At 27.7% G+C, this 21,702-nt stretch overlaps 1 protein-coding gene across 4 annotated transcripts; it reads right to left on the bottom strand.

Moving 5' to 3' along the window:
* Positions 1-1,420: 1,420 nt before the first annotated feature.
* Positions 1,421-20,962, bottom strand: LOC134833268 (calcium/calmodulin-dependent protein kinase type 1). 4 transcript variants are annotated; one of them, XM_063847531.1, is made up of 9 exons: positions 20,660-20,962; positions 12,940-13,410; positions 10,706-10,840; positions 7,728-7,775; positions 3,349-3,423; positions 2,837-3,240; positions 2,241-2,367; positions 2,034-2,121; positions 1,421-1,903 (listed from the first exon to the last, which is right to left on the bottom strand). In XM_063847531.1, the coding sequence occupies exons 2-9, from the start codon at positions 13,050-13,052 to the stop codon at positions 1,739-1,741; spliced, it is 1,155 nt and encodes a 384-aa protein (XP_063703601.1). In that variant the 5' UTR covers positions 13,053-13,410; positions 20,660-20,962; the 3' UTR covers positions 1,421-1,738. The 4 variants fall into 4 exon arrangements, with proteins under 4 accessions (XP_063703601.1, XP_063703604.1, XP_063703603.1 ...); XM_063847534.1 differs by having other exon boundaries at positions 7,731-7,775; XM_063847533.1 differs by having other exon boundaries at positions 20,915-20,949.
* Positions 20,963-21,702: the final 740 nt, after the last annotated feature.

The raw sequence follows: 21,702 nt of genomic DNA, 5'->3' as shown, positions 1-21,702 counted from the left end.
GAAAAAACATTTAAAAACATCAAATTTGGCAGTTAAATATCTGCACTTAATTTAATCCTATATAAAATATACATTTTTATACGTTATTTTCTTTTATATAAAACCAACGTCGTTTTTTATTTTGTTTTTACTTTCGGAATGTTTAACAGCCAAGTGAACTAATAATTTATTTTTTTAAATATATATTTATGGTTTTTTCTCATTTTCATTAAGGTACGTATCAAATTTCTATTTTTTAATTTTTTTCTAATTGGAATTATTAAATAAAATGTAAATGGTAAAGCAAATCACAAATTTTATAAAGTTTAAAAACGAAAGATGCTCAAAAATAAAAACAAATATATGTACAAGTACACATCTCATCACATTTATATTTTTTTTAGTTATCATTTAGTTAAAGCAATTGATGTTTCCAGTTTTCATTTTAATTATTTTTAAGAGTATATAATTCCGACATAACAATTCACAAGTAAATCGCTCTTTTTTTAGATTTATATTATATTATAGTATATAATATAGTCAAATCAATAATATTAACAGTGTATATGTTTTAAGTTTCATAACAAGTATAGAGTACATCAACATTCATACATAAAATTTCTTAAAAGTTATTATAACTCTATTAAAGTACGGTAATTTTTTTTTATTTATTTATTATTTTTTTTTAAAGATCACTTGAAGCATATGTAATGTAGTGTGTATATATATAATAAAAGCCTCTGGTTATTCATGTATAATAATTATACTTTTGTGATGATAATTTAATAATTTTGTAAGGATAAAATCATACAAAAAAAAATTTTTTTTTTAAAGGAAGCACAAGAGATTCACAAAATAGTACATAAGAGTCAACAAAAGGTTATGGCACCTAATCAGATTATTATAAAGTTTTGTTTAGTTTTGAACTAAAAAAAATGTAATCTCATGTTTCACTAGTTATTTATTATTAGTACGAAACGCTACACAAATGGGAAAATAGAGGGAACGCATAAAACACTGACCCTTATCACTATCATTATGTTGTTTACGATTATTGTTACAATATATTACAAAATGCAATGCATTATCAACATTATTTATAAATATTTTTTTTTATTTATATTTGTATATATTTTAAAAGTAAAGTTGCCCGAACTAAAATATATATATATTATTTTTCTGTTGTATAAAAAAAGTTAAAAATAAAATTTTCCGTAATAAAAGTTGTCATTACAAATATGTTTTTATAAAGTTTAGTAAATTGTAAGTAACTCGTTAACACATGTTTATTTAATTTATTTATAATATTTTATCAAATATTAAAATCGTATTTTTTTTTTTTATTAATTTGTTTAAAAGCTTTCATTTTTTTCTTGATATTTGTTTGAGTTTTAAAATTGTTCTAGTATAGTTATTATAGTTTGTTTGTAAAATCATTATTAATGTAAAAAAAATATTTATGATCACAAAATGAGATAGAAATGTTTGTCATAATAAGATTTGTTGCTCGTTATCGAAAATAAATTGATGAATTGGAATCGGCTTGGAATGATATTCGTCGAGAGACGAGAATGGAATCACGTTCCCAATTTATTCCAACTTTCATCTTGTATAATATAATAATAATAATAATAAGATGTATAAAAAAATATTTTATAAAAAAATTTAAGATTCAAGTCCGTATTGTTTAAAAGTTATCAGATCTAATATAAAAACATGATAAAAAAAATATATGTATAAGATGAAAAGTTGCCCACATTTACTTATTATTAGTGCTACCATTGACGCAAGACGAGGATTCTTCCGTTGTTGCTGCCGTCGCTGCTGCTATATTCAGGCTTGCTTGCGAACGCCCGCTTGATCCGCCGCTATTTAGTGCCATTCGTTGCATTTGTCGTATAACTGTAGCCGCATGATATGCTTGCTGCATAATTTATTGAAAAAGAAAAATATATATTTAAGTTTCGAGTGTGTATGTTTGTGTTCGCGAAGAACGCGAAGAAAAAGACGTTCTGAATGTTGTATGCAAATTTAAAATAAATCAAATTTCGTACCTTCCATCGTGATTTGGCAAAATTCTTCTTAAGTTGCTCCGATACCGTTCCGTGGATATTCTTGCTACTCGCAGCGTTACCCGAAATCCTGCGAAAAGTTGTATTATAATGAAATTAACCGAAAAGTACGAGTGCGAGCGAGACAGTGTGTAACGATAATTTTATTATCTCGCACGCTACTAATATAAATTTATCTGCAATATTTACCATGGATGTGCCAGCGCCTGTTTACACGTATATCGTTTCTCTACATTAACACACATTAAATGCTGTATAAAATCCTTGGCAGAATCACTAATGTCATCCCAGTAGGGCGAATCAAATTCGTATTCACCTAAAAAAAAAGAAGAAATAATATTATATTAAAGAGTGGCATGAGAGAACTGTGATTCCATAAGTAAATGCAATAATTTTCCACACGTATGGTCACGAGCTGCGTCGTCGTCGTCGAAAATAAATTCGAAGACAGAAGAAGTTAATAATAAAATAAATATATCAAGTATAAAAAGTTTTTCCTCCGCTTATGGCAACATGTCATGCAAGCTAATAACTTATATCGTCGCATCGTTGCCTGGGTCGATTTATTTCGTATTTAGATTTGTATGGAAAACGAGTCGCGCAAGGTGTTGATTAGGAAGAACGGAACTCTGTTGAATATTAATTGGCAAAATTTGCCGTCTTTCGCTCCATTTCACCCTCTCTAATGTAATTAAAACTCCTCGGATATGTACTAGTTCGCCCAAAACATGTTCGGCGTTCGCCATTTGCCGCAAAAATAACAACAAAACAGAATTTTTGCTTACCTTTCAAAATTTGTGCGAATAAATTAGCGTCATTTTCGTCGTAGAACGGCGGATAACCGCAAAGTAAAATGTACGAAATAACACCTATACTCCACACATCGACGGGTTTTCCGTAGGGTTTTTGTGCTAGAACTTCCGGTGCCACGTAGCCCGGTGTACCGCATGCCGTAGACATGATACCCGAATCTTCCATTTTCGACAAGCCAAAGTCACTAATCATTATCTTGCTGTCGGCCGCTTCGCTGTAGTACAACAAGTTCTCCGGCTTCAGGTCCCGATGCACGACACCCTGCTCGTGCATGTAGGCAACCGCTTGCAGCACTTGTCGTATCAAGTCGGCAGCATCCTTTTCCGTGTACGATCCCTTTTTCACTATTCTATCGAATAATTCGCCACCAGTCACTCTGACGATGATGATGATGATGATGTGAAATGAAAAGTAAATAAAATTTACATTTAAACTTTGTAAGGCTGTCTGTCACAGAAAGAGACACAGATAACTAGGTACTTACAATTCCATAACTAAATAAACATTAGATTTATCTTCATATGTTTCCAGTAATTGAACTATGTTTGGATGAGTTAACCTGTAATTGAATTATTGTGGAAAGAGAAAAAAACAGGAGACAAGTAGAGTATCTGTTGAATGAAATGCTTAGTAAAACGTAAAACTTCATCAGAAAAACATTGAATGTCACACAGAACTTTTCTCATTTATTTATTTTTTTTTTTTTTTAATTATTACTGAATTATTACTACACGGCAGCAGTTTGTATTTATGCAAAGAAAACTTTAATTTTTCAGAGTGATGCAAAAATGTTAAATATTTATTTATTTGAAATCGATGAAAAATGGTAAAGTTTATTTGTTTTAAAATCAGGATTAAAACAAATTATATGACTGAATTGCATTAGATTGTGGGTAAGTCAACTGTTAAAATTTAATCTTATTCTTAAGTTAAATTTAAACTTAAATTAAAGTTTAAAATAAAAATTAATTCTTTCACTTTAATATTTATTTATTTAAATTTAAATTTAATAAATAAATTAATATTTTTAAAATAAATTTAATATTTTTAAGCAAAAAGATTTTTTTTTTTTGAAAAACCTTCCGTACTTGTTAAGAAAATACGGTATTAAAATTTTATTTTAAATAATTTTTTTTGTTAATTTTCTATAAAATTTTTACCGACCTGTAAGTTTTTAAAAAAATATATAAGCTGAACAAACTTATGACTTAAACTTAAGATTAAAATTAAGTAAAAGTATTAAAAATATGTTGACTTAAGCTTTTACTTTAAAAAAATAATTAAATTAAGTTTTATTTTTTGAACATTTTTGCGAAAAAAAATTATTTCAAAAAATCCTTTTTATAAAAAATATATAATTTATTTTTTCCTCTTAAAAAACGTTTAGTCAAGTTCAGTTAAAAATAATTAATTAACGTAACTTTAGTATTCTTAAGTTTTTAATTCAAAATTAAATTTGTTGTGACCTTTAACTTTAAAGTCTTTTTAGTCCTGGATTTTATCTCTAATAATAGAAACTTCATTTTTTCGAACACAAATTCTATTAAACTTAATAATAATACTATATTTGTTTCCTTTAAAAATATATGTTCTTCGGAGATTTTAGCATTTATTGCATCACTCTTGTATTAAGTATAAGTTAGTAACCCATCAGAAACCATAATTAAAATAAATATACGACATAAAGAGAAACATGATAGAGAGAAAGAAAGACTTTTGTTAGTTAGTAAGAAATAGTTTGAGTTTTGAAACAGCCAATTAACAAATTGATAACAAAATACAAGACACTAATATAATAATCATAATTTGATATTTAATATAAAATACGTATGTGTGTTTGGTGTATGTGGTGTTGATGTTTCACATAAAATGTAATAAAAAGTTTCGCCTAACCTTCTTCCTTTCGTTCCTCAATACAACTTTTACAACATCTACTATGGCATTACTGTATATTAGCATTATTATTACAACATTCATAATAACTGAACGGCAGCGCGCGCGTGTATGTTTTTATATAATATTTAATGAAATGAAACTAATATTCCTAATTAATAACTTTCGTTTTAAATAACGTGTCTCACTATACTGCATGAGCGTGGAATGTGTGGCGTAAAAGTGTAACATTAACTCTGATACTGCTATAACTAACTTTTAATTATTGTGATTTTGTGATAAAATTGAACAAGTTTTTTGAATCAATAAGGAGTTTTGCAAGTTTTTATGAGATTTATGATTTTTTTCTTGCGGAAGAAATATCAATGTCTCAACTTCTTTTCGAAAGTCGTGGAGAAATATTTTTTGTTTGTATGTCATTTGGAAGAAAATACGGTAATACCTTGAATTTTTTTGATAGGATGCCAAGTCACGTTGGTTAAATTTTTTTTAGGTCACGTGGTTTAAAAATTATTCAAGTCACGTGGTTTAAAAAATTATTCAGATCACGTGATCTTGGAAAATTATTCAAGTCACGTGGTTTGAAATTTTGAAACCACGTGGTTAAAAATATTTTTTCATACAACGTTTCATTTCAAAGATGTGAATGCACAAAAAACCACGTGGTTAAAACGATCACAAATATTTAACGAAATTTTCCGAAAGACATCTCGAGATATTTCTTTATACGATCAAAAATTATAAAGTTGTCATCTGCAAAGATTCATTTACAATTCAATTTTGTATGCCCTAGAGAAAACAGCGAGTGTTTCAAATATCATATTTTTCTCGGGAACAAGCAAAAATAGAATCAAATTTCTCACAAAATAATGATTAAACATGAGTTCATTTAGTTTGTTGTATGTCAGTATAAAAGGACTTGTATGGCTTGGCCTGCCCATCATTACTCTGAGAATGACATCGTTCCGTGGTCGCGTCCTCATCGCAGTAAAACTATTGAAACAGGATGCATTGTAATTATTATTATTATAGGAAGGTCGTCGTTACGAACGGCTTCCTGTCGTTATTCCATACTTTTCGAAAAATTTTTGTTCATGATTTTCGTGTAGATCGGGTAATTAAAAAATTTTATTGAAAATATCTGTTGCGAGGAAATGGAATTGTTATCGGAAGTTGCAGTCAATGGCTCTTTCTCTTAGTTGTTTCAGAATATTTTTCATTGAAAATATTTGTGTTGAGCGACCGGCCGTAAAAATGCACCTATTAAAAGTTTAATCATTGAAAACTAGGTGAAATACTGACAGAGTGGGAAAAACGTGACGTTCCCATTAAAAGTTTCGATAATAATCCTAAAGTCAAAACAAATTTGACCGCAAACCAGTCGTTTCCACTGGCAGAGTGGATAAAACTTTTCCATTATGAAACCGAGATAATTTCTGCAGGCACGAACATATAACTTTGTGTATGTGATTAAAAACATGTTCAATTCTAACAAAATGTATGGAAAAATATTATAATAACGTCTCTAAAGACCTTGCAACAAAACGACTAAAAAATAAATGAAATCACCTACATCTTCCACATAAAAAATGTACACAAATTATTATTTTTATTATCATTAGACAAGAGATAGAAAGAGAGCAACTCAACCTTTAATGATGAAAATATAAAAAATAGTGTGTGGTGATAAAAGTTATTGCTCAATAGCTCTCTACTGACACAACGGTGACTACGAAGATTATGTTTATTAGGGATCCTCAAAAAAAAGTTTAACTGATTTTTTATGAATGTTCAGCTAAAAATAATAAACTTTTTAATTTTTTTTTATTTTAACGAAACGAAGATTCAAAATTGGATTTAAGTAAGCAACGTTTTTGAAAAAAAAAATTTTTTACGGATTTTTTATTTATTTTCATATAAATTTTAAATTTTTCTTATTGATTTTGTTTCAGTAAAATTCAGTTTTAAAAATAAAATTTTTACTGTATTTTGTAGAAAAAAAAATTTTTTGGCCTAATTTTACGGAAACGTAATTAAAAAGAAAATTTTTAACTTTTAAAGAAATCACATTTTTTTAAAATTATTGATTTTAGCATTAGAACGAGTAAAATAAAATAGATAATGATTTTCTGAACTTTAATTTTTTGTCGCAACGAAATAATTTCTAGACGAAAAGTGATTTTTTTTACCGATCTTATTTTTTGCTAAAGAATCATAAAAACTCAGTTTTGAAAAAAAAAGATTTTTGAATTTTTTTAGGATCCCTAATGTTTACGTATATATGAATATTTTTTGCTCAACAAAAGAATACGTGTTAAACTCAACCAAAAGAACAACTCAACGGAAAATTATTATGAAACAACAACGAGAAAAAGAGAGACAACAAGAGAGAAAACACATAAAAATTTCCACTCATGTCCTTTTTACATAGAATGGAAATCGGTGTTGTAAATATTAACATGACGACGTAAATACGTGAGTTAACTAAGTCAGAGTTGTGTAAGTATAGTAGAAGTAGTAGTAGTAGTAACAAATGTGATATGATAATAATGTTAATAATTTTTATATTTTTAATAACAAAAGTTACTGAAAATTACACGGAAATTATGTTAATTTGCTTTTGTAAGTAGTGTATGTTGTGTGATGTTGTTAGTAACATATTTTTGTGTATAAATTTTCCTTAAATATTATTATTTTATTTTTTTACAAAAAAAAAACATTTTTTTTTTAATTTCATTTACACCCTCATCTAAAAATGTAGTAAAAACACAGATTCCCGTTTTTTCTCTTATTTTCTATTTAAAAAAAGAAACATTGATTTCTGCATACTATTACAGTGCATTTTTCTGTATAATGATAATTTTTTTTGTTTGCTGAAAAAGACGACATGACACTCACACACACCCCATTTTTTATTTTTTTGCATTTAACATCTCTCTAACGTTCTAGCTGTAATTGTAAGTGACTCACCACGGTTTATGATCTTCTGGATCGTCATCACAACGCATAGCACTGAACCTAGAATTGTGTGAAGAGAGAGAGTAAGAGAGAGAAAAAAGACGGGAAATTATAGATAAAAACAAAAATCAAAAAAAAAAAGATAGTTCATCAGATACACACAGATTTTTGTCAACATTATATTGCAGATTTGCCAAAAAAAAATTGTCAAAAAAAGATACTTTTTTTTAATGTTTGACAGCATCCCGCATGTACCTTAAATTTATATTCCTTCCTAAATATATTTTATAATAAAATTAATATTCTTTGATATTTTTTGGTACATAATTAATTAAATAAATTAAATTACGGAAAATTTTCCTTTCGTTGAAAACGAGAGATTAAGTTGGATCAAAGTTAATGCAAAGGGATGTATCTTTAATTCGTTTTAAACTTTTTTTTTTGTTGTTGGTTTGTGGGAAAATTGGGTTTCGAGAACTGCTCTTGTTTAATAAAATTTAAAATTTTGTTTGAAAAACCACGCATGCAATCATTTTATTTTAAAAAATAACTAAAATATCATTGTTCAGTTATAATTGCACTCTAAGGATTCGTTTTTTTTTAAACATGATGAACAAATATTTCATCGCAATACAAAGTTGTTAACACACAGATTAAAATACCAAGTAATAATTGATTGTTTGCACAACAAAGGTGGTTTGGTCAGTACATCTCTTAATTCCATTATTAGCCTCAGAAACGTTTATATGAACTTTATGATTGCATTTGTGGTTTGAATTCAATTGAAGATATTTTAATTTCTTGGTTAATAATAATGTTCGTTTTTTTTAAACAAGAATAACTCTCTCATAAATTTTGTTTGTGTGCCAGGATAATTTATCATAACAATAATAAAGGTAATCAAAGTTAAAAAAAATATTTCATATTCAAATTGGTTGTAAATATATGCAAAAAATTACTTTCATTATTATTATATTATTATAGAAGGACTTTAGGTAAAAAAAAAAGTTAAGAAAAGGGGGGTTTCTTGCAAAAAGGGATCTACTATGATACATAACTCTTTCATTTTTCATCTTTTACAAATTTTGATATAACTACAGAAGAAAAGAAAAAAAAATTATAATAAAAGGGATTTTTCCTTGTTAATTTTACATTCACATTATATATATTTTTTAATAAAAATGCACGAGAATCAATGTGATATTTTTATGAAATTTAATTTTTAATCACGGATATATTGAGGGTAGGGGTTTTTATGCAAACTTTCATCATTTTATACTTCATGCGTGAATTAACCTTCAAAAATATTGTTAAATTCATATTAAATTAATAAGTTTAAATATTAAAATATATAAATATTGGGACTTTTTTATCATATATAATTCAATAATAATAATAATATTAATTATTTAAAATGGATCAACCTTCGTTCAAACGTAACCGCGAAAAAAAAAACAAATTAAAAATAAAACTAATTATCATTCTTTTCTTTTTGACACATCTCAATTTAAAAGCGCTAATATAAAACTTCATCATCATTTATGAAGATTATTAAAATAAATAAATACTTCACGACAAAGTCTCTCTGTATAATTTTTTTTAAGAAAGTGTAAAAAAGTGTCGGTATAATTTGTTGAATATTTTTGATGGTAATTGGTTATGATGTAGGTAAAAGTTTGATATTTGTTATATTTTCAACACAAGAAAAAAAAATATAAAATGTTATAAAAGTAAAATAAACTTGTATATTTACACAAAATATGGGTGTGAAAGTAACTGGTGTTTTATTTTAACAAATATATATAAAGTTTTTTATTTATAGGACGTAAGAAAGATAAAAAAAAATAACTTGAAAAGAGTTCTTGTAGTGGTATGTATTGGGGTACACAAATTGATTATTTGCAGGAAAAAAAGTATATCACAACAACAACAACAACACATCGATGATTGATTTGCTTTCAGGATATTTACAATGTTTCGTTTTGTTTCTTTTGTATATGACATTATATGAGGGTTTTCGTCGTCGATAATATCTTCTTCGTTTTTGTTACTACTTGTTTTCGTTTTTTTTTTCGGGGATATTATTTACAAACATATAGTTTTGCATTTTTTTTCGTCGAGCTTTATTATTATTATTATATTACTGATGGAAATATATGGGAAAATAAAAAGAAATACGGACGAAACCAAAGCAAAATCAATATTTTTATTATTTTTAATACATAAAAATAAATTATATAACAATGTGTAAGCTAAATGCATGCAAAATATTTGTTGATTATTGTATTATACACGCTAAAAAGCCGGCATTCATATGCAAATTATAATAATTGCGCACTTTTGTGTACGGCATATTGAGCTAAAATACTAATAAATTGTTTATAAAATCATTAAATTATTAATTTCATCATGAAAATTAGCTTTGCGGAGAATATTAAAGCAAAAATGTTGAGCAAGGGAGTTGTTTCACATTTTACAAAGTAAAATAATAATGACTAAAGTGGGACATCACTTGTTCGTCGCCCGCCCATACACAAAAGGTTAAAGATAACCCAAAATGAATTAAGCCAACCAGTAGGAAAAAATAACAAAAAAAAAATTGAAAGAATAAAAAACATCATCATCATCAGGACGAAACAAAATAGAAAGAGATTTGAAGATAAATAAATCACGTTTTTGATGTTTTTCCTCTTTTTTTGTTGTTTTTTTTTATATATATATTTGGCAAAAATCTCAGCTAACTTTATATAAATCTTTCCTTTTCCTGTCCCGATGATGGAACAAAATGGATTTAGTGCAATCCAATGTCAAATTAATAATTTTTTTCCCACTTTCATTGCTCGAACGTGCCGAATATGCACGAATGAATAAATAAATTCTAATCCGTTTGCTTGTCAATCTGGGATTTTGGCCAAATATTTGTTGGATTTATGTACAAGAAAGAAAAAATAGCATGTTTGTGGCGTGTGAAAATACAAACGTTGTCTTACCTTCTAAGTACCCGAATTTCGTTTTCCAGTGAATCCTCTTTACCTTTTAAGGCCTTTTTGTCGATTACTTTAACGGCATATAATTGACCCGGATTCGCTTTACTTTCGGCCAACTTTACTTCAGAAAAGGCACCACTGCGGAGAAAAAAATTTTTTTTTTTTGAAAAATGAGAAGATTTTGGTTCAATTTAAAATGAAAAGAAAATTGTGAGAATGAGAGGACGAAATATATGTCAAGAGGAAACGAAGTGAAAATGATGAATGAAGCGGTAATTGTGTAATAAATATTAAAAGATGAATATTTTCGTTTTATTTTTCCGGTCAGGTGGGAAATTATTGACCTTTACGAGTAAAATGAATAAGACTTCAACGGCACCAAGTGATAGTGAGAGCAATAAGAAACATAAGAAGAATACGAAAAAAAAAGAGAAACATCGAATTTCATTTTATTTGTTTTCCTTTCTGTTTTTTCTTGCTCAGAAAATAAAATCATTTTTTTCCTCAGGGGAGTGCTCTTCCATCGCCTCCGTGCAGCAAAGGTGAAAGCAGCAAAAATATCAAAGTAAGAATTTCCTTCAAGTTATTTTATTTTCTTTTAGTGCTGTAATAAAAAGATGTAGCAACAATAAAAATATGTTTTGATTATAACCGATAGGGATTCCAAACCTTTTGAAGGAAAAACAAAATATTTCTGCTGGAATTGCACGACAATTCTTTCGTGAACGAAAATAAAACGTTGCAAATAAGGTCGACAACCCACTGTTACTTTTTTTTTTGTTGTTCATCTTAATAATAAACAAAATATAAAAGAAATAAAATAAAATTGATAAGAAAGCGCGCGACGACCACTGGACTTTAATCTGGCCCAGTTCCGCCTTCTTGGAAGTGAGTGACATGACGACACTTTTTTCGCACTCAATTTCGTCTCCACTTTACCGGGGAAAATCAAGACTAATTAGCTGTAATAAATTTTCAATTACACCAAGAAACGAACGAGACCCTTATCAACTTCATCAATAAATAATTTAGCCGCACTTGGGTTGATTTTAAAAGATGAACGAGCACAAAGTGTAAGTAGTATAAGGCAACAACTAATCTTTCGTCGGAGCAACGTAAACTATAACTGACAAAGCAAATTGGTAATCAAATAAACATGATGTCGAACACAACGAGGAGAGTTTACGTTTAAGAAGGAGATGAGAGATGTTGTTAATCAAATAATTACATTGTAATTGAGATTCCACTAGACTCGGGATAAAATATTGTGAGTAATGAATGTTTCTCACAGCTAGAAAAAATCTGCGACTAAAGCGGAAAATTCATTTTTCTATTATTCTTTTAAAGTTGTTTTCATTGAAAATATATGCAATTAAATTATTTGACTTAATTTTTCGCTTTTAAAACGAAAAAAAAAATCTAAAATTTAGAAGAATTTTCTATTGAATTTAGGCCTCTTCAAATTTTCTTCTATGCCCCATTTTAAAAGTCGAAAATCCAATGGGGCAAAATAAAAAAAAAATGAAAACTAACCGTTTTTTTGGTGGTTTTCCATATTTTTTCAAGAAATTTTTAAAATATTTTCAATATTTAAGAATTTTATAATAAAAAAACGAAATTTAACAGTAATTTTTTTTTTCTAAAAATATTTTTAAAAAAATTATTTTTCAAAAAAGTTATTTTTAAGAAATTTTTTTGTTTAAATTTTTAACATTTCATTAATGTTTTGAGATCGATTTAAAATTATCAAATTGTATCTACCCATAAAAACAACTAAAATATTAATTAATGGCCAAAAAAATATCTATTCTAATTGATTTTTATAACATATTCATCAATTTTGATATATAAATTGTAAATAACGTAAACATAAAATAATTTAATGTAAACAATTATCGATTTACGATTAAAAACGTTAAAATAAAAAAAAAATCATAAAAAGCACGAAAATATCATATTATTATTTTTTTTAAAAATCCTGATAACAATAAATAATTTAAATAAAAATTGAAACAATTTCAAGTTTAGATAAAAAAGTTAAAAATATCTTAAAATACAAAAATTACTTTTTAAAAGTAAAATTAAATTTTCGCATGTCTTGCAGATTTTTTTAGCCATGAGGCGAAAAATTTTCTACAATAAATGATAAATCGACGCACAAATTTGGAATAGTGAGTTATCGAACTCCAATTGACGGAAGGAACATCGTTAATAAATGATGAAAAACGGATACTTACGATCCCAATACATCTTTCAAGATGTATTTATCCTCAATGGATGGCTGTTTATCCGGATCTCTCGTATCCTTCTTTGGCTTTTTGCCGGAATCCTTTTTCCCAAAAAGCGGCATTATTGTGGTGTTGCTGTACTACGTTCCTACTTCCTACAATTTTGAATTATGTGGATTTGAATTTGAGAGACTTTTCTCGCACTTGCTGTTATCACGTTTTATTTTTGTCAATATCTACGTTGATTTACTATTTAGCAGCAACAGGTTAAAATTTACACGTTAAAATTCGAGCTAGTTAAAAATACATTCATTCACAATTTTGTGCTAAAACAACAACATTTAGTAACTGATTCACTGATTTTTTTTTTTTGTTTAATTTTAGAATATCTTTCCGTTATAAAATGTCATCCACTGTTCGCGGTCGGGTCGAGTTGTAAGTACTACGATTATAGTATGGCCATGTAGCTTGGTGGTTTATCTGGAAATAATAATAAATTTATAGTCAGTTTTACAATAATCACAACATGTGAGTGCGCGCGAGGCAAAAAGGGTATCATGTTTATCAGCAACTTTCATAAAATCGGAATCTAATTTATTTATTTATTGCCGTCCGTAGGTACACCGCGTCATACGTATCTTATCACCACGACGAATGGTGGCTACACACCGCTTATCATAAAACTTTCCAATTATTATTTACGTTCGTTTGTTTTATATTCGAGACTCCACCACACAGTAGTCTAGTCGTTGAATGTTGATCATTATCAAAAAACAGAAAAAAAGACTGGCAAAGTAATTAGACTGTCATCGAGTTGAAAATATGAATATTGAAGGTTTGAAATATATTTTAAAATGTTGACGTTCATTAAAATCCAAAGTTAATTGGAACAAAACTGGTAAAAGGTTGCTCAAGGCTTTGCGTACTTTTTCATATTATTGCGTACGAGTACATTGAGAGACATTGATTTCCCGTTCCATTAAACACCGCATGGAAACAGCAAATTTTATCAATATTCCAAAAAAATAAAAAAGAAATTGATTGAACAAATTATGTGTCAGAAAGAAAATTATTATCATAAAATCTTGTTTTTTACACTGAGACGAAGTACTGGAGTAAACATGACAAAACATTTTGAATTATAATGAACGATGTTTTACTGAAAAAAAAAATAAATAAATAACGTGGTAAAAATAACTGAAACAAACCAAAAAATTAATTTTAAAAAATTAATTAAACCACGTGGTTTTAAAAATTCATAAATTTATTTAATTTAAAATTAAAATAAATAAGGCAAGTACAATTTCAAAAAAATGTTTCACATTATTTTGAACCTTAAAAAGTAAGGAGGTGGGAGTAATGAATAATGATAATGGAAAACAATGATTTTAATGATTTTTCAATCTTTTTCACTATTTTTAGGGATTTTTTATATTCAATTGTGAGCTTTAAAGACATTTTAAATCTTTTATTTTAAGATTTGGACAATTTTGGAAACAAAAAAAATTTTTAACGACTTTTTTGAAATTTAAATTTTTTTGGCAAATTCCAAATTATAAATTTTTTTTTAATTTTTTTCTGTGAAAATTAGTCTAACCCTTTAAAAAATTGCAAAATATAACAAAATTTATAGATTTCAACCAATTTTTGATGATTTTTTGTCATTTTTCGTATGTTTTGAAGGTAAAAATATTTCAAAACCATTATCATTATTCCATTATTCCCTCCTTAGATTTTCGGAAAAAGTTAGGAGGGAGGACATGTGAAACATTTTTTGGAATTGTAATTGCATAAATTAAAAAATTATAAAACAAATTAAAATAAAATAAAAATTAAAATAATAAAAAAAAACAATTAATCAGGTGGTTTTAAAAAAAAATAAATTTTATTAATTAATAGAAAATTTAATTAACTTTAATTTAATTTTTATTTAATAATTTATCAAAAATAAAAAAAATCAAGTTCTCACATAATTTTTTTTTCCATAAAACCTTAATAATTTCTCTTTTTTTCTTCCAGTCACAAAAAAAAATTAATTAAAAAAAAAATCCGTAATAAAGTCATCGTCAGAGTCCCGCGTGAAATATCTTCCATTTGTGTGACTGTCGCTCGAGAAAATTTAATAAAATCAATAAATTCCTACTTTCACAATACGCTCTCGATGCTTTTCCAGAAGTTGAAGTGAAGTTTTGTGGTTGCATATCTGGTAGTGGGCGTTTCACCAATCATCATCATTATTATTATCATTTTGAATGCGAACACCTTTCTAAGCCGCAAACGTATTTCACTCATGCATCAGATAAAATTATCATTTTCACGTTCGTTCGAGTTTGATTGGAACGTCGAAGCAGACAATTATTGTCTGAAATAATACATTTCTCGGATAAAAACAACACAATTTTCCATATTATATTTCCCTTTTCTCGAGCTGTTCACTCTGCCTGCCTGCCTGCTTGCTGCTGTCGACAATTCTATTTCAATATATCATGCATAAAATATCTGCACAATACTGATGTGTGTATATGTCTTGATTTAAGAATGATCTGATCACGTAATTGCAGTATTTATTTCGCATTAACAGCAACAACAACAACAACTACGGCACACAGCGAGAGCAATATAAGCACAAATGAAGCAAATACGAGTTATATTGCATTATCATTCCGTGAACGATCGACATACATCCGTGTTGTCTGTCAAAAGGGAGAAAATGCGCTCATTTAAGATGGAGTTCAAGTTGTTCATTATTTTGTGTTTTTTTTTGTATTAACGATGTAGACAACGAACGACAACGACCGACCTGATAATACACACGAGGCAGATTTTGCTTAATCAGAAATGTGAGGAATATATAAAAAAAAAACATTGACATTCGCAGTCAAGATTCAAGGATTTGCAACTTATTTTATTTATTTAGCAAGAGAAGAAAAAGCGGCAGTTTTTATTGGATTTGTCGTCCTCGGGTATTGCTGTATGAAAGTATAGAGACAACAACAAATAATCACGTCGCTTTTTGTCAAGACAGTTTTGTTTGCTCGAATCAGATTGAAATAGCGTGTCAAGTGTGGTCGTGGCTAGTTCTTGATGTGCACCAAAAAAAAAAAAAGGAAACAAAATGTTTAAGAGTTGTCATGAAACGAACTACTTAATGGTATTTTTTAACCTTTTTTGTGGTTTCCTCGTTTTTTAAAGAATTAATACTTTGTTTTTCTTACAAATAGATTAGAATAGAGTGAATCTTGTTTTGAGTTGAAATTCAAACAATAAAAAAAAATTAATTTTGGAGCTTAATTTAGAATTAAAATTCAATTTAATTTTTAAATTAATTTAGACGTTTAGGTATTTATTGTTTAAAAATTATTATGTTATTTTTTTTAGGCCGCTACAAATAAAACTCAATAATTGTCAAAATTTTTGAAAAAAATTTAAAAAAAATTGAAATACTATTTTTCATAAAAAATCAAATAATTTTTGACTGGTGATTAATATTTTTGTTATTTTCCGTTTTTTTAATTGATTTTGGTTTTAATTGATTTGAATATTTGTTCCTTAAAAATTGGTTTAAGAACATTTTAATAAAAATTTAAAAAAATGAAAATCATATGAAATAACTGTCAGAGCTTTTTTTAAAAATAATTTTAGATATTTTTATGAAAAATATTTTTAGAGAAGAAAATCCATGCTACGATACAATTTTCAGTACAAAATTGAACAAAAAATTGAAAAATTAAAAATGCTTTAATTTTTTTTTTATTTGAAATTTGAAAATTTATTAATTCAGAAATCAGATGAAAAATTAAATATTTTGTAATTAAAAGTAGTGTATGAAAAATTTTTTAGCTGAATACTGTAGGAACAATTTTTTTCAGTATATTTTATTTCATTTTTTTGCTTTTTTCCCAAATTTCATCATTTTTATTCCTATATCCTTAGAAGATCGGCCTATTTTAGACTCAAATTTAATCGACCCACCAGAAAAATTTTCTAGTTCTCTCAACAGTCAATAATTACAAAATTTAGGAATATTGAATTTTTTCTTGTCTAGGTATACAATAATTTCTCAAAATTTTTAAATTTAAAATCGATAAATAGTAAAAATAAAAAGAAAAAAATACTATATTTTCACATTTGCTCGCTATAATTCAAGGTACTTAATTTACAATTTAATTTCTTGCCCTGATTTTTTTTTTGGACAATATCAAAGGACAAAACGTTGAAAAACATTGTCTCCGGCAATGCGGCAAAAACACAAAGAATAAATATAGACACGGTATAAATAATGAGTACTTTTGCAATGGTAATGGACAGACATGGATTGCGCGCAAACAACAACAAGAGCAACAGTCGTCTTACTTATGTCGTCGAAATGAAATGACAAACATGTAAATAGCCCCGCACACAGCCAACAGCAATCACAACAACACGACTACTACTCGTTCTTACTCGTTCACACACATAGCTGGCGCAACCAGTGTACTTTATTTTAATTAAAACAAAGTTGTTGAGCTGAGTCAAGAGTCAAATTATATAATAGCGCCAAGCATTTATTTATTAATTTCTTTCTGACTCGTTATACCTTTTGCCATGTGCACAACAACAAACAACCACCTTTCGGTACTGTGGCACGTTGAGGTTCTTATGCTACGTTGTTAGGGTACTTTTTCCGAATAACTCTGCACTAGTTTTTTGACGCAGAACAACTCGACAGACACACAAAAATTATAATTAATAATGAATGTACTGACTTCTGTTTTGTCTTTCGTCGTAGACGTTGTCGCCTCTTACGAACAACTGAACACACAAAAAAATTAAAAACTCTTAAAAAAGAGTACTGTACACGTACAAACATTCAAAAAATTGTATTAAATAAAAAAAAACCGAAGGCCATCACAATTCTTTATTATAATTTAGATTAAACTTGTCTCTCGCTCTCTGGTGAACGAGTATGTGCGTGGCATGCGTTGACAATGTATTTTTGTGTCGTTTTGTTGCCTACAGCATCAGGGCACGAGCCTTTTTCACATCACAACTTTTCAACATTAAATTTTACGTACATTATTATCAATATTACTTGAACATTCATTTTTTTTCTAAGCTTAGTAGTGGTGGAGTATTATTTTTTTTTTTGTAGAACGTTCAACAATTTATTTTTTTGCAAAAGCTTTTCGACGCAAACTTACATGAATATTCATAAGGGAGTGATTTAGAAGATAATGGAAATTGAAACTGGATAATTTTTTGTTCGTTCCTTTCGTTTGTGTTACGACAGAAAAAGCATTTACGGATATTACTGCGAGGACTCATGTGTTATTTACAGACAATTTAACGGGGAGAAGGATGTGAGAGACAAACTGGAATAACAGTTTTCTTGATGAAGCGAAAACATGGAACGGAAATGAAGCAGTCAAGGGATTGTTCAGTGAGTCGGAGGAAGAAAATGCGATTGTTTACGAATTTGACATGATGACAAATGAGCTTGTCAGCAAAGAGTTCTCTCTTTATCCAGAGCTATTTTGAAAGTGTATTAATAATAATAAAAAAAATATGTATTAAAAACTGGACGGAAAGAAATTTGGATTCAAAACTAAGGATCAATTTAAATTTTTTGTCAAATTTCCAAAAAACAAATAATTTTTCGTATTTAGGAACAAATTTATTATTAATTTTTTTAAATAAAAATAAACAGAATTTAAATCTTTTATGAATTTAGGGAAATTTTTTTTAAACTCCCCAAACCGATTTTTTCGGGAAAAATCAGGGAGAAAAATAAAAAAAAAATATTTTTTTTTTTAATTTTTCAATTTATTTTGCTATTTTCTGATTAAAAACTTTTTCATTTTCATTGAAATTTGGATTTAAGAATTTTAATCACGTGACCAAAATAAAACATTTTTTAAATTCCATTTCGGAAATTATTTTTTTTTTAAATTTTTATTTAAGACCTTGATGTTCTCGCCCCACATAAAAATGAAAATTGATAAATTGAGTTAAAAATTTACAAATAACGTAAATTATTTAAAGTTAATTTTATGTAAATTTAATTTAATTTAATGATAAGTAAAATTATATTAAGCGTAAGTAAAATGAATTTCAAAAAATCATTAGAAAAAAAAAATAATTTCATGTGCAAAAATTTAAACAAAATTTCAAATTTATATTTTTTTCCCATAAAATTAAAATAAAAAAATAATATTTTAAGGAAAATCCTAAATTTTAATTTTTTTTAAATTTTAATGAAAATTCGCTTCTGGGAAAAACAGCGTGTTTTTCAAGAAAAAAAATATTTATAGTTTTTACTTTTCCGAAAAAAAAAAAATAATTAAATTTAGTTGCTTTCATATTGACCATTATTTCAAAATTTAAGTGAAAATTTTCAATAACCGTCATTCAAAAATCACAAGTGGCAGTTGTGAAAAAAAAGTTTTTCCATTTTTTTTTCTGAAATTTCTCATCAATCGAAAAACGACATTTATCATCTGTCAAAAGTGTCACAATCGTCAATTTTTCTTTCTCCCACTCGTCAATTACTTCAACACTTTTCAAACTACTCCAACTCGAACAACAATAAAAATAGAACCACTTCCAAGCCACTTTTAACGCACATTAACAAAACAAAAACTTTACCTAAAAATATCATCCGCATAACCATGACCTTTTCAAAAATATATTTAGTTTGACAAATATGGGTCAAACTCAAACATTCACCTTATTAACTCCTGTCGCTCGTGTTGTCAAACTGTATCTTCGCTGAAATGTTCGCAAACAAAAAAAAAACTGAATTTTGAATCCTCGCCATCATTAACAACAAAAAATATTCATTATTCGCCAATAAAATGTTTATGTTGCTGGAGCTGTATGTTACAGACACGTACACGTCTATCACTGTCATAATCACACCAAAAATATTTTGTTTTCACTTGAATAAACTAAATATTTTTGCATTATTTAACATACAATTTTATATATATTTTTGCCAATGGCAGATTGAACGCCGTCACTACTACTACTACTATTATTATCATTGCGCTCATATGACACTCGCAAAAATGATCAACCACATATGTTATTCCATTATAAATAATTGATCGCAATTGATACGACGTGCGATATTTTTTTTTCATCATCGCATCACTTTCCGAAAACACAAACAAAAAAAAAAGCAGTGCGCCTGGTGTGTGGTAATGACTGCGAATGTCACTGCCGCCGTTCTGCAAAAATATCACATTGCATTGCATTGCGCGAAAGGGAGCGCAAAAAATTATAAATGATCTTTTTATTGAGGCAAATTAAATATTTATTTTTTTTTACACACACGAGACACAAAGTCAAAAAAAAACAATAAAATTGTCAATAAATTCTCATTTAAAACTTCCTTTTTTGTATGCAAGAAAAAAAAATTGTTAAGAGGTCACTCGTTCATTCAACACTTTTGATTGTTTTTGTGTGTGAGTGTTAAATCACTTATTTATCGAGCATGTACACGTAACGAACCTTAGAATGGGAAAAAGGTCATTCGATTGCATATTTTAAGCACCTTTCAATCAAAAGCAACTCTATTGATTTACGTTCACATCACTTTTTTATGACACATCTCCTTAAACGACGGAGGTCTCTAGCACAAAATTAGGCGTCAAATTTCTTACAGTATACATGAGATTCAAGTTTTTTTTTCTAATCAGATAATTTTTTTCCCTTTTTTTGTGTGTTGCTCACAAAGTTCCTCACATACCTATTTTTTTTTTTTGAGTGTGCACTGTGTTGTATTCCGTCGTAGCTAAGTAGTGTATGTTTTTTTCCTTTTCTATTTTTTTCTTCGTTTTTTTACATTATTTTTAGCTTTAACACTGTTGTTCGTCTAACTTCTTAAACTACAAACATGATTTTCTATTTTAGTAACTGGACAGGAGAATTCTAAGGGTTGCTTTCACTTTTCCGAGAGAAAATAGTCCGAAAACACCACAAAACATTTGTTTTTTAGTCTTACAAGTATTTATTATAATAAAATAATGTGCACAGAAAAAAATCTGTGTTTTAGTCTCCACAGCATTAACTATACTGAGAGACTTTTAAAACAAGAGGGGGCGCCGTCATCGATTTTTATGTATGTTACATTCGTTACGGAAAAGTGATAATAAATTGAAACTCGCAAAATTAGTGTTGCCATGCGTTTTGTTTTTCCAAAAAATATTTCTTTTTTAAACACGAAAAAAATTTTCTAAGAAAGCTCTGCCATGTGTCCCGTTTTGTGCCGTTATTTGTCGTTTTCCTGAAACAAACTTCCCTGTTAATTCAAGAATTCATCAATTTCGGTCGTCTTATGTGTGAAAAAATGATTTTTTGCTAACCGGGCAAGAAATAATTTCATTCAGTTTCGCAATGGGATTCTCATGCAGAAATCCACAGAAATCTCGTACATTTAAAATTGAATTTTTTTGACATTATTTCAATTATTTTTAGTAAATTTCATTGAAACCACATAAAATAAGACAATTTTTTGCTATGTTTCTTTAAGAAAAGTCCTAAATTAAAGTATAAATGAGTCTCTTGAATTAAACATGAGAGGCGCTGTAAACATGAATGAAAATGGCTGCGGAAGACACAAAATGGCTGCGTAATTTTTTTTTCATGAATGACTATTAGCATGAATGGCAAGTTTTTACCGTTCATCATTTTTCGTTCAATAATTATTTTTTATCATTTTTAAATCGTTAAATTAATTTTAATGAATTGATTTTTAATTATTTTTATTGAAAATTGATTTTTAAAATAAAA

Source organism: Culicoides brevitarsis, chromosome 3 (genome assembly GCF_036172545.1).
Source record: "Culicoides brevitarsis isolate CSIRO-B50_1 chromosome 3, AGI_CSIRO_Cbre_v1, whole genome shotgun sequence".
Lineage (NCBI taxonomy): Eukaryota > Metazoa > Arthropoda > Insecta > Diptera > Ceratopogonidae > Culicoides > Culicoides brevitarsis.
Note: the sequence above shows the minus strand (reverse complement) of the source record. Positions and strands in the feature narration are given on the sequence as shown.

What these genes read in the sequence shown, in the direction of transcription:
- LOC134833268 (XM_063847531.1), bottom strand. Translation starts at nt 13,052, where the DNA reads ATGCCGCTTTTTGGGAAAAAGGATTCCGGCAAAAAGCCAAAGAAGGAT. An exon ending in GAAATTCGGGTACTTAGAAG is followed by an intron (nt 7,776 to 10,705) that starts GTAAGACAACGT and finishes ACACAATTCTAG; the next exon opens with GTTCAGTGCTATGCGTTGTG. An exon ending in ATTCGCACAAATTTTGAAAG is followed by an intron (nt 2,368 to 2,836) that starts GTAAGCAAAAAT and finishes CTTTTTTTTTAG; the next exon opens with GTGAATACGAATTTGATTCG.